At 41.3% G+C, this 14,448-nt stretch overlaps 1 protein-coding gene across 2 annotated transcripts in view; it reads left to right on the top strand.

Annotated features, from left to right (window-relative positions):
- Nucleotides 1–14,448, top strand: part of slc8a4a (solute carrier family 8 member 4a) — a 39,247-nt gene that overhangs the window by 9,159 nt on the left and 15,640 nt on the right. For both annotated transcript variants that reach the window (XM_049593138.1, XM_049593137.1), the window contains exon 5: nucleotides 12,895–13,001. In XM_049593138.1, the coding sequence (XP_049449095.1) occupies nucleotides 12,895–13,001 (107 nt within the window). The remainder of the gene's footprint in view (nucleotides 1–12,894; nucleotides 13,002–14,448) is intronic.

The following is a 14,448-nucleotide window of genomic DNA, read 5'->3' as shown; positions in this document are numbered from 1 at the left end:
GGTACAGATAGAGAGAGAGAAAGAGAGGTGAAAGTGTGATGTTCTTCCAGCTTCTTTCTTCTTGAACATTGTGTGGAAGGTTTGGCTGGATGATGAGTACACTTGTGGTGTTAGTTTTATGATGTGATGAGCAAAGGATCTGGCAATTATCCACAGCAGTGATTTTTTTTTCAAACTTAAAAAGAAAATGCCCTTAACCGTATCAAGCTCATCACATCAAAATGATTTACAGCAAACCAAAGGACAAACAAAGGAACAAAATGTGTCAGATGAATGTGTCTGTGTGAGGAGGATTTCAGGGCTCATGTGTAGGTGTATTGTGTAGGTCGGCTGAGTGGGAGGAGAGGCAGGTGAATACATGGTGTCAAAGAGAATGCAGAATCTCCCTATTTGTATTTTTTGCCTCGAAGTGCAGGTGAGATTTGAATATGTTCGTTTGTCAGATTCTTGTGCATGTTTATCTGCGTTTTTACTTGCTTTTTGTGTGTTTGTGTGAATTTTTAAGGATGTACGTGTGCATGTCTGCGCTGAATCCACTTTAAACCCACATCAAACAAAATGTCGCTCCAAAGGGGAAACTAAAAAGAGCTTCTTGAGCATCCGCAGCAATTACAGAGAGTGAAGAGGGGTTAAAGGAGTCCCACAAGTTCTCAGCTCGGCGCAGGCGGCTACAGAAGCTGCGGTTAATGAGACAGTAGTGTATAGCAATGTGAAATGAGAGGCTGGCAGCTTGTATCTGCACCCAAATGGAGACTGAGCGTTAGATAAAATCCTCACCTACTGAGCCAAGACTCTGTTCATCTGACTGTAGCGAGCTGACAGTGACACAAGCATCTGCACACTTCATTTTATCTGGAGTCATGCTTCTCTCGGCAGTCGCCGTGCAGCAGGAGAGAGAGGACTGTGGAGAGCAGGATCCAGCAGAGCAGGACAGTTTGATACGAGAAAACAGATGAAAAAAAAAACCCAAACGCGACGGGAAATGCCAAAGCTGGGCTCAGCTGCTCCTGTGCTCCTTTGAATAGCAAACAAGGACTTAAAGGGGAATGCGGGGGCACTCTGATCATAGGTAAAAAGGTTTGACTCAGATCTTGAGTCAGAATTGCCAGGTCCAGTTGGGTCAAATCACAGCACTTTCTTCTTAGCCTGCCTTTGAATCTAAGGCACCTGTTGTCAGGAAGAAACAGCATTAATCTCCATTTGCCACATGAAGGTATTTATCAAAGCTGGTGTAGAGCCAATCGAGCCCCCGTTGAACAGATTTTGAAGGGCCTAAGTCTTCAGTATCACATTTTGTTCCTGCGTTATGCTACTCTGATGCTCAAGTCAGACTGAATTTTTCATGAGGCTGTTTAATTTGGAGCGTTCCGTCAGTCCTGTTAAAAGATGCAGGTGGAACCTCATCGCTGTGTGTCTCTGCGTTGTCCTCTTAAAGCATTTCAGCTTTTGCAGACGTGTATTTATGCATTTATTTATGTCCTCGTACAGAAGAGCTCGCACATTCTGTGTTGAATGTATATCTCTGCTCTTCACTGCTCAGCAGGCTGCCAAAGTTCATCCTTCAAACAAAGCTGGCCTCTCTTACCCGAGTGTTTCCCTGGGCATTCTGGACAAAGAGCTGACACTCGGCAACGGGCCTCCAGGCAGCTGTGTGTGTGTGCGAGCGTGTTACAGTGTCTTGCTTTGTGTGTCTTTCTGTACATCTGCTTGTCCCGGTCGATGTTTGAGCATGGACAGGCAAGTTTTTTAAGCTTTTGACGTGGAGCCAGAAGGAAACGGTTTAGAATGCGGGCGTGCAGTTAAATAATAATTTACCATCTAAATTCTGCAGTGCAGTAAATAGATTATGATGTACAGACACAAACCTCTGAGCCAAAATAAACAGGCTGACATAGAGAACCATTTTACATTCTGTGTTTATGGATTAGGGGAAGATCTGCACAGACCCTTTGATGCTTGTGTGTAGCTTCCTCTGTCTGTTTTTGTTAGCGCCTCAAAATGTGTGGCACTACACACTAGTTGAGGCTGAGGTGGATAACGGGGGCAGTTACATAAGCTTAGATGAAAGAGATGTGAGGAGATCACTTGTGAAAAGGAAAATCAATACCCTGATATTCTTTATTTCTCACACTTAATGTAGTCAGGATCAATAACATTCTGAACTTCCTGACAAACGCGGATAGAAGCGGAGCAGCAGAGTCAGGGCTGGGTAATGTTAACACATTTGGAACAGTTAAAATAAATTCTTAAATGGCAGGCGTCCTCTGTGGACTCATCAGGGAAGAAGAAAAGGTTGGCTCCCTGTAAGCGGCACTGATAGGCTTCCTTTTGTGAAACATTCATACTAGGAATGTCAACAGCTGACTTTTAATTATTTTTCAGGGCTGAGAATAATTTTGACTCATTTCACATGTTGGTCTAGAGTTTAATTTCGCTGCTTTTCTGCTCACTGCACTGCACACCAACCGAGTCTGGTGGCAATTAATTAGCGGTGCCACACAACAGCATTGCTACGGAAATATTGTGCCCACCCTCTGGTCTCCTCCCAGGTTGCCCCTAGTGAGTAAGAAGCTCAGTTTTTAGCTGTAAACCTGCTTTAGCATTGTTAACGATCTTATCACTGTTGGCTCTGTTAGCACCGTTAGCAGTGTCAACACAGCTAATGGTGCTAACATAGTAAACAACTGTTATCTCTCTCAATGACAGCTTACCGAAACGTCTCCGACAGCTTACCGAAATGTCTCCGAAACGTGATTGGGAACGCGCTGGCTTATTTACATTAATTTTAGCTTGGCTCGTTATTAGCTGGTAACTAGTCTCTAGCGGTCCAGACTACCGTTCACCAACAATGGCTTTATTGTAGTCTTCACCACAAGTCAACAAACATGGCCTTCTCCCTGAGCCCTGAGCTTCGACACTTAATTCTGATGACCATCATCACTCTTTGCCGCCTGTCATCTTCGCCATGACACCCTTGCTTCCCTCCATATACACCATGAAGTACACGTCACACCCTCACAGATTATCCACAAGGCCACTGTCCTGAAAGGGGAAAAAGGGTTTGCCGGTAACACAATGCTAAAGGGGATTTGCATTTCACTAGATGGGATAATGGCAATCACTCACGATTACTTAAACTACTCCACCCCCTGGAATAATATATTAAATGTGAACGTGTGATTTACAAAGCGGGTAACACCTTGGAATATGTAGGGATAAAAATTATTTTGTCTCAACAAATGTCTTTTAACATCATAGGTGTCTATAGGCCCCCCTCTGCAGCTGACACTTTTTATGATCAACTCACAGAAGTTCTGAAAGAGTGCAATCACAACAAAGAATTATTGCTCATGGGTGATTTTAATGTTAACTGGGAGGACAAATCCAAGAGGAAAAAACTAAAAATGATCACAGAGAAATTCCACTTAGAACAACTAGTGAAAGGCCCAACTAGGATTGCAAAATGTTCCAATACGCAAATTGATCTGATATTTACCAACAAACCTGATAGAATAACTAAAAGTTATAATTTACTAACTGGCTTATCTGATCATAACTTAACTCTATGTGCTAGAAAGTTGTCTAAAAATAGATTCAAGAACACAACTAACAAGACAAAAATCCATCAGTGCATACCAAGAGCTAGGCAAGAAGAATTTGCAAGTGAAATTAACAGTTTGAATTGGGGTGACGTACTATCCTCTGAAGATCTGGACTATGGGTGTGACACTTTCACTAACAAAATTAATTCTGTGAGGGATAGATTCAATGAGAGTATTCAGATAAAACCTAAAAACAAAAACAGTTTACCTTGGTTTAATGTAAATTTGTGGAAGCTGATGAAAACTAGAGATGCTGCATTAAGGAAGGCAATTAAAACTAGAAGAGACACTGACATGCTGCTCTATAAAAGCCTAAGAAACAAAGTTATCCAAGAGCTAAGGTTAGCTAAATCTCGTTTTTATATATTGAATGAGGCAAAAGGCAACAATAAAATGATCTGGAAAAACATAGATGATCTCACAAGGAGGAATCCAAAATCTTTAGGTGATCTCACACTGAAAGTACATGGAGAGTTAATTGAAGATAATTGTGCTGTTGCTTCTGCCTTTAATAATTTTTTTCTTGAGTCTGTATGTGAACTTGGGAAAAAATTTTCACCAAGGGAACTGGATATTGTTTCATTGGACACAACAGATCAGGTTTTTGAACTGATAGAAACAAATGTGTCACAAGTACAAAAAATCATCAGCTCCTTAAAAACATCCAAAAGTAGAGATGCTTTTCATCTTGACACCAAGTTTGTTAAGTCACACAAAGATATCTTAGCTTGTTCTATTACTCATTTAATTAATTTGTCTTTTAAATTGAGCCTTTTTCCTGAGGACTGGAAATGTGCCATTGTCACGCCTGTTTTTAAATCTGGAGACCGCCTTGATGCCAGTAACTACAGACCTATAAGCATACTGCCAGTACTCTCAAAAGTTGCTGAGAAGGTCGTCATTGAACAACTGACTACATTTCTTAACACTAGCATTTTTGGTCTACATCATATAATTTGGTTTTAGAGCCAATCATTCCACTGAGACTGCTACCTTGTATTTAATAGAGCAAATTAAATCAAGGCTCGACAAAGGAGGAGTAGTCGGTGCTGTATTCTTAGATCTGCGTAAAGCATTCGATACAGTCAATCACAGTGTTTTAATATCAAAACTTACTAAATTTAATTTCTCTCCTAGAGTACTGGCCTGGATGTCCTCATATCTATCAAACAGGAGGCAATGTGTTAGAGTGTGTGATGCACAGTCCAACTACATGAAGTGCACTATGGGCGTTCCACAAGGATCAGTTTTAGGTCCTCTATTATTTAGTCTTTATATTAATGATCTCGCTGAAGAGTGTGCTGATGTAGACCTACAGATGTACGCAGATGACACTGTTGTATATGTACATGCTAAAACAGCTGACTTAGCAGCTGTCCAGTTAACAACTGTGCTGGAAAGGATCACTCTTTGGCTTGATCAATCATGTCTGAGTTTAAATGTAGATAAGACAAAATGTGTGGTTTTTTTCTAAAACCATGGTACAACCTCCTAATGTTGGTATTCTAATTAAAGGCAAACAAATTGACATAGTTACTGATTTTAAATATCTTGGCGTGATTCTGGATTCAAATTTGAACTTTAAGAAACATGTTAAAAAAATGGTTAAATCCATAAAATACAACCTAGTAAATTTCAGACATATCAGAAACTGTCTTTCTTTGGGTGGAGCCAAGACATTTATGCATGCCATGATTCTGTCTCGTATGTCTTACTGAATCACCTGCTGGGGGCAGGCTGGTGATTCCACTCTAAGACCTCTCGAGTCCTTATACAAACAAACTTTAAAAACTCTAGACAAAAAGCCAATGCGTCACCATCACTGCAGGATACTGGAGAAATATAACTTATTGAGCTTTGAGAATTTTAGGTTATTTTCTAATTTGTGTGTAGTTTATAATATTTTAAATGGTTTGCCCCCCACCCCCCCACCCCCCACTTTGTGATTTTGTGCATACTCGTCCGTTAAATTCTATCAGATCCTCCAGAATATCCTCCATACGAGATTGTACCATACCATTTCACCGTTCTGTAACTGGGCAATCAGCTTTTTCTGTAAAGGCCACTAATCAGTGGAACACCCTGCCTGATGTTGTGAGGAGCTGCAGCTCTGTCAGCACTTTCAAAATCACCCTAAAAAATCTGTTAAAAGCTACTCAGCTCTGTAATCACTGACTTGGTCTTTAGAACTTGGTTTTTGGAGTGTGTGTGTGTGTGTGTGTGTGTGTGTGTGTCTGTGCGCGAGTAGCTTGTTATTTTCTGTCTATCCTTGTATGCTGTTTTTATCTGTTCTGCTATTGTACTGTATTTTTTACTGTGACCTGCCAAGGGACTACAGATGCAAATTAGCTTGAAGCTATAATCTGGTACGGTGCATCAAATGATGACATTTATGTTTGAGCTGTACATTGTCCCTTTTAAATAAATAAAAAACAAAAACAAAAAAAAAATATCCTGACATCTGCAAGAAGACTCAAATTTTACTGCTAACTTTTCAAAATTAAGCTTCTCTTACTGAACTATGACTAGCATTAGCTAGTGGCAGCACGGTGGGGCAGTGGTTAGCATTGTTGCTTCACAGCAAGAGGGTTCCTGGCTCAAATCCAGGGTGGGGGTTTCAAACCTCAGGGTGGGGGAGCCCTTCTGTGCGGAGTTTGCATGTACTCCCCATGTTAGTGTGGGTTTTCTTTGGGTACTCCAGCTTCCTCCCTCAGTCCAAAGACATGCAGGCTAGGTGACTCTAAAATTGACCGTAAGTGTGAATGTAGGCGTGAATGGTTGTCTGTCTCTATGTGTCAGCCCTGTGATAGTCTGGCGACCTGTCCAGGGTGTACCCTGCCTCTCGCCCAATGTCAGCTGGGATAGGCTCCAGTACCCCCAACAACCCCCAACAGGAAAAGCATCACCACCTCTAGTTTAATTGATGTTGCTGGCCGGCTGTTTACAATCCTGTAACGTTATCCCCTCCCCTCACCACTTGGATTTGTGGTGTCTTTCAGCTCAGCTGCCTGAAAGACACCAGTAGAGACTGGAAACTGACCTCTGGTGGCGTGTGATGTGCATTACATGCAAAAAGTTCAGTGTAGAGAGGAGCGCCTATATTTTTGACAGTGTTGAAAATCATACTGTTCAGATTTCTAAATACCCTGATATCCGGTAATACTATGATGCCACCCAAGCCTATCACCAAATGAGCGGTGCCACTAGCTAGCTCCCACTTGACCCATGTAGCGCCGTTAGCTAACCAGTGGAGACCTCAGGGTGGGCATGTTTCCACCTAGAAACGCAGCTAACCACCTGTCTTATTTTCACCACTTTTAGATGGATAGCACTTTAAAATATGGTGTTTAAGCTTATTGAGTTACTTACTTTGTTTGTTTTGTTTTTTATTTACCGGTTAGTTACCAGTTAATGGTTAATGGGTGTCAGGCTATCAAAAGAAAAAAAAAGAGAGAAACTGGTATCCGTAGTACAACTGTCTGTCGTTTGCTGAAATGTACAATGCCAACATTTATTCTAGTGATTGGCTTTTGGTCCACCACTTTGTTCAAGTCATCATGACACCTTTGTGAAAGCAACAAAACAAAAACAAAACTGCAGGCAGCCAACCACATGACCTGAGAAATTTTCAGATCTAAACTACGAGATAGAGAGCACACCACACGCATGCCTTGAAATGAGTAAAGCAGATTTGGAGAGGGCCCTCTCACCTGACATTTTCAAGGGCCAGAACGTTGGTAATCAAAAGTGTTTATAGTTGTTCCTGACTGCTACACAGAGTGTATGGTGGAGTAAAAAGGGGGCCGTCGTGAAGAGGGGTAGACAGTGGTGTTTAAATATGGGGGTGTATAGCATTTCCAAGTGGTATTATTGTTGGCACCGCTGTCACAAAGACAACCAGATTGCTTTCCATTTTCCTCAGAGCTGACTACAACAACCAACTACCCAAGTTTCCACATTTACTTTGGTTGTTCCACCTTACACCATCTCCACTACTGGGGATAGTAACTTCTTAGAACTTACACTAATACTCTCTGGCAACCGGGGATGGACACCTACAGCTACCAGGGAAACGTTGTAAATCGAGCATTGATTTTCCCTGGAGATCGTACCCAGTGGCAGACAGAATTGGACAATAAAACTGAGGCTTATAGAGAACCAGTCTAAACACTGATGGAGTCATTATTCCATAGACATCACATTGCTCAATCACCATTTACTTCATGATAAGTTAAGCAGAGAACATGTTCCACTTTGAGCCGCCCTTTCTCTGGTAATGTTATTTGCAAGTGCAGGTTATCACAGGTAAGAGCTGTATATCACTATCAATGTCAACGCAATGTTGTTTCCATATAAATATCTTGTACACAATAACCCAACAACACACTACAGTGGAGACAATATAATCTTCATATTTTATCTGCTGTAGATATGAGAAACATATTTCTTCATCGCGCTGCGGCTTCATATTCAGTTATACTGCAGTCTCTCTGGAGCTGCTAGAGATTCAGAATCTTGCTCAAGGACACTTCAGCAAGGCAGACACATGCTGACACACTGGTTTGATCCATGATTCTTGCAACTGAATGGCAATGCCCCGTACAGTCGTGGGCATTTGACATACTGTCATGCATTTATGCATTCACTCATTCTCCCTACTGGCGTCATTTTTTGTCAGGCTCTCAGGAGGGCTGGAGCCTGTCCCAGCATGCAGAGTGCAGGAAGCAGAGATACTCTCCCAGGGTGAACACAGAGGCATAAAATCACTCACACTCATACCTGTAGGCAGTCTGGAGTCTCCAGTCCTCATGACTTACTGTATATATCTTCGGCTGTGGGAGGAAACTGGAGCATCCTTTACAAACCAACGCACAATACAGAGGAGAGGGAAACTCCAGATGAATAAAATAAGGCCACACAGTTGAGAGTTGAGTCCCATCTGATTTTCCCTCTAATCAGCCTTAATTTAACCGGTAATCCACGTTAATCCAGCTAACTGATGTAAAGACCAAATCTACACTTTTTACAGAGTGAAGAAGAAAAAGCACTGTCTCCTTCTACAGCTTTATGTGAAGAGCCAGCTCGTCTTTCCACACATGCCGCAGAGATTATGGTTGTTTCAGGTGGAACGGAGATCAGTCTCCAGAGATCAGACAATAGAGTCCTCCTGACGTCCTTCGTATTTGTGTGTGACAGATACAATAGCAGGTTATGTTACCCTCTATAGCTTCTCAGAAACTATAAGAATGGAGCTGACAGGCGAGCAGAGATGGCCGATTCTCTGCAGTAAGTGAGGGCTTTACTGTCTTGATAGAATTCAACTGTGCCTGTTGTAATGAGAGTTTACATCGACCTGCAGAGATTCAGGTTTAAGGAAGCAGAACTGGGTGGTGATATTTTACCTGTTAACCTGATTCTTATACCGACCATTTCAAACTCGGAGAAGAACAAAGGAGACAGTGAGACAACTATTAAAAACACCAAATGAATTTATCGCCAATTTAAAAGGATAGAAAGATATTTTTAAATGTACCAACTTGCTGAGATAACGAGTCGCGGTCTTACAGGGAGTTCTTCCAGCATGAAGAAGTCACTAGGGGCCTTTCCATCTTCCTCTTTTATGCGCATTTACAATTTGCGTGTATAAAACTTAAGTGGAAATGCCAAACCCTTGAACAAATCTCAAAATATTGCAAAAATGTCTGTACACTTGGGGGAGGTTTACTCTTATTCTGTTCTTGTTTTATTCTGTTGATGAATATGTTGTGGTTAAATTTCACACTTAGAGCCTCAGCACAGTGACAAGATATATTTTTATTTTTATTATTTTAATATCTCACATATTAGTGTTACACACTGTAGCGTAATGCACATTTTCATTTCTGTTTTATTTTATTATATTGCTTTATATTTACATCTATTTCATACTCTTGTTCTTACTTCGTATAATTCTCTATTCTTGACATGGGCACAACTGTAACTATTCACAATTTCCCCTCAGGGATCTGTAAAGTATTTCTGATTCTCATTCTGAAGTGGGAAAGTAGTGAAGCGATAAATGTGACGAAGTACAGCAGAAACAGATTCAGCAAATAAATGACATACAGTCCCTTCGTCATCTCCGGAGGCTTCTCACAGCTGCTGTATGAATTCTCACAGCACATAGCTGTAATATTAGGTGTGCAAAACCCCTTTAATTATGTCATGGTGTTGTACCCTATTGTGCCGCACTGCAGCACCTGACTGGAGGATTAGCGCCACCTGCTGTTATCTTGATGAACCAACTCCCGATGATCTGATGACAGAAATGGATGGAAAAGTTCATAAATTAGAATTTTTTGTGCCAATGTTTATTGGCTTCATATTTAGAGCACAGACGTGTGCAACATGTCCTCAGATCTCAATGACAGAATAGGTTGTTTGCCAATACTCACCAAACAATCATGGTTTGTTACGTAAGTACTTAATTAAGTTATGTACATATGTATCGTATGTTGTATGAGTTAACTGTAGGTTAAAATAAGTCAACGTTGACTCTTGGTTTAAATCGTGACACCAACAGTGGTCTCCTTGGTGACAGTCTTGTGTTTGTTTGACCCATCCAACCACCGCAACCACCACCATAAGCAGAAGCTAATGCAGTATATGGACTTTTTTTGTTGTTGTGGAGGACAGTCTGGGCATGAGAGTGGTACGGGTATTCTTATCCCTGAGCAAGAAAGTACATTTCCCAAAATGTTTAACTATTTTTTTAACTAATGTTTTGAACACCCCAGGAATGAGTCCTAAATCCCAGAAATGAGTTAGCATTTTGCCACTCGCGGGTCCCTTGTCTCGAAGTCAGTAGGTTCTTGGTTGAGTTTTTGGTTGAATGTCTAAAATAATCCCGCTGATGGCAGTTTCCTCCCTAATGTAGTGGTTAAAGCACTCATCTTCCATGCGGAGGGTCCTGCAGGGGTCGACGTCAGCAAAGGCATGCGGTCAGTGGGAGGTTCCAGACGTAAAAGCGGATTCAAAAGCGGATGGCAGTTTAAGGCCAGCTGATTTCGCCAGATTCTGGGGCATAATTCATACCGAGTCTCAGCCGAGTTAGGCACCTGGACCTGGCCCAGCTAATTTCATCCGGCATGCTGAGTCCAGGCTGATTCTGGGCCGGATCATTTTGGCTACCTGGGATGCCTGTGGTTAACACAACCTAAAGAGACTCCACTTGTGAATTTTGAAGTTTGCATGCATTTTCAAGTGGCTAAATGAGAGTACAAAACATCATTACACTGTATGCAACTTTACAGCTGTGTTGAGGTGGTGTAGTTCATTTATAGCCTAACGTTAGCTTTTTATTTCAGGCCACTGCAGTTACACTTCAAAAATCATAAAAGTGGAGTGAATTTGTAAAGATTATCTTGTTAAAGAAAACATGTGGGTGTATAACTGTCATCCCTGGAGCACTCTGTTAGCCCTTTGGCTACTAGCTAGCTACATTGGTATGTTTCTGGTGATCTTGCAAGGCCAGACCTCAAGACAAAGTTATAACATCTCAGAAGCCACATGGAAGGTTTTCTTTTTCTTCCACACTGTGAACATATATTTGTGTTTAATTTGAACCTACTTCAGGGATATGGGAGCCACAACATTTAACAGTAGCTCTGCTGGGCTGTATTATGACCATAGTTGTAATTACTCAGGTTGGTATGGTGCTTGTCAGTAGCCCATGAGACTCACTGAGTGTCATTTAATGTTCTGAGTTCAGAGTTCTGACAGTGATTCATAACTTTATTTAAATTGAATTGATTATTGAGTCTACAGTGTTTAACTTTTACCTTCCCCCTATGGGCAGCACATGTTAACACAGTGCTCTATGGGGTTTGTAGCTTCCTGAAGTTATTTTGTTCTTTCTGATTATTTCACAGAACCGGTAAACTACTTTACCTCAGTCTTTTTTTTTTCTCCTGAATCTATTTTGGAATCCGTAGTCAGTTTTGATTTGTTCACCTTTTGTGTTATTATCACCCACCTTTTGTCTGAAATAAGTGCAAATGAGCATTACACTCTGGCAGAGGTTGAGATTTAAATTGCCACCTAATCAGCCTAATGCAGTATGTGGACCTACTTCCCTGCTGCTTTCTGACAGCCCTCCATTTCTAACTTGTATTTTAGCAAGAGGTCTGCGAAATGTAAATGTTTGCCTGATCCCTGCCAGTTGTATCCTGCGCGTCTTCATGTACTAAAGCAGGATAAACTGTATCTGCTCAAAGTGTGATGCAATATCAAACAACGCAGTCCATGGCAACTGAACCACCGCATTTTATTTTAAGGCCTTTCCACGATGCTTCAAAGTGAACTTACTGCGTCCCTGTACATCTCACACTTGAAATAACATCTTGTTTAAAAGACAAATTCCTTTGTTTCCATTGCGAGGACTCCAGGCGATAATGCGATTCCCTTTGCTCCCACTGGTATGACTCTCCTTGACATTAGACGGCCGATGACGTATCGTTCATGTTTAAAATAAACTTCTTCTCTTCTGCAAGCAAAAAGCTCTTCCAGCGTGTCGAATCCTGAGTGTATATGAGTAGACAGAAATAGACAGCCACCCACATATCATTAGGGAGATGGAGGGAGAGGGAGAGAAAGACTCACTGTGACAGTGTAGGAGAATGAAGTGGGCTGAGGCAAATATGTCGGTCACAGTTTGACACCACATCCTCACGTGTTTTCGTGGCACTCAGATTTCAACAGTCGAGGCTGTATGTCTGAATATGTCTGAGGAGTTTTCTCCAACCTGTATGGTTTCCTAGATAGGCAGTGCTTGATTTCCACTGAGAACAAGATAATAATTCAATTTCCCAGGACTTATAACTTGAAGTGTGTGGGAGGGGTGTGGGCTATCTCACTGTGTTTCTCTTGTGCTCTAATGGAATTAATGGTGGAGAAGGAGTCCGCCCTCTTGTGGGGTGCTGAGAAAAAAACTGTTGCACCTAGTGCTCTATATAACAAGATATTTTTTAATTTGTTAAAAATCTAGAGCTTCCATCTTCTTACCTAATATCTCTATTTCATGATTCATTGCGTAGGCACTCTACCTCTTGGCTACACTGTTTGTATTCATACAAAAGCATTACAAACTGCTCCCACTGGTTGCCAGGGATCTATTTTATATATAAGATAGGTTAAAAAAATGCATAGAGCCTGTTGACAGCTGCTGTTATTTCCTAAAAGATGCTAATTCATTTATTCACGCGTCTCTGTTTGGCTCCATCCTTTCCTTGTCCCTTGACTGCTCTGCTTGTAGGAAGCTGCTGAACGTGAAGGTCATCGATGACGAGGAGTACGAGAAGAACAAGACTTTCACGATTGTTTTGGAGGAGCCCATTCTGCTGGAGGTCGGGCAGAGACACGGTGAGCTGAGGACACAGCTGCATGCTACAGCGCGCAGAGTGATTTTTCCTCATTATTTCATGGCTGGAAATGAGGTTTACTTTGCATCCCCTGCCCTTTATATTTTATTTATATTCTTTGGCTAGAGCTGTTTGTATTCACTGATACAAAGTCCTTTTGACTCTGGGGAACCTCTGAGGTCTAAGGTGTGATCTCTTTGGTGCCTTTGGCGCACTCAATGGCCAGGCCTCATGCTGAAGGACTCATGGTTTGTTGCACTTTAAAATAGCTTGGGTTAGAGACGTTAGATCAGAGTGAGAGCTACAAGGCAGAGAGTTATTAAAAATGTATCCATTTGTCAACCTACCTTACACAGCTGCACATTAAAGAAATAGCAGTTTTTTTGAAGTGGGGTTGTGTGTTGTACTTATCCATAGTCAGTGTTTTATATACAGTAGATGGCAGTTGGCATGCCCCAAATTTGGAAAGGCAGGCAGGAGTGCCTACACAAAGGCTACGCAGCGTACTGCTGTAGACGGGGGCAGCAGCAAATCTTATTTAAGCCACCTAAAAAAAAATCAATATCAGTTTAAGCGCACACTATATTGAGTGTATTTTCACTGCTTTACCTTGCCATCATATAGCCCGTTCCAACAGGGAAGCCATTAGTGGCTTCAGTTCCCCAGGTGTGCTTTCGTCAAAGCCACCAGACTCCATTGAGAAAAACAGTAATTTTGGCTCAGTAAACGTGGGAACTGCTGCTCCACCACTGCCTCGATTAGTTAGCTAGTTAGTGTAATTTTGTGACTAAAGTGAATCCGAATTGATCTCTTTTACATGCCAGAGTCAATTTATAACAGAAACAAAATAAATGAGTGAAGCAGCAGTAGACCAGCAGCTCTGTTTTCACCAATGTTAAATCACTGTTTTTCTCAAAGGAGTCTGGCTTTGAATAGGGCGCTATAATGGCTTTTGTGTTGATTGAAATGTTGATTTTTCTAGGTGGCCAAATTACGCTTTGCTGCTGCCCCTTTCCACAGCAGTGCACTACGTAGCTTTTGTTGTGGTACTCCTGCCTGCTTCTCCAAATTGGGGGTGTGCCTACTGACTATTGTAGGTAATACACTGACTGTGGAACAGTACCTCATACAACCTGCATCAAAAAAATCCAAACTATACTTTTAATCCTATTTACTGTGATGGCTGACAACATTGCAAAAGAAAAAAGAAACACAATCAATTTCAGATTTGGTATTTTGTTATCTTGATATTACTTATATCAGTTTATAACAAGCATGCCCAGGATCTCCAAATAATTAAATCAGCATTTTCACAGTGATAATCAAACTTGCTTTGGCCATACAACACTTCTTGGATGCATATTCACAAAAAGCACTTAAGAAGTGAATAAATAAATACAGTTTGCCAGTTTTTGTTAGACAACCTGAAATTAATCAGGCTGTACTTG

The sequence above is a fragment of the Epinephelus fuscoguttatus genome, linkage group LG12 (genome assembly GCF_011397635.1).
Source record: "Epinephelus fuscoguttatus linkage group LG12, E.fuscoguttatus.final_Chr_v1".
Classification (NCBI taxonomy): Eukaryota; Metazoa; Chordata; class Actinopteri; order Perciformes; family Serranidae; genus Epinephelus; species Epinephelus fuscoguttatus.
Note: the sequence above shows the minus strand (reverse complement) of the source record. Positions and strands in the feature narration are given on the sequence as shown.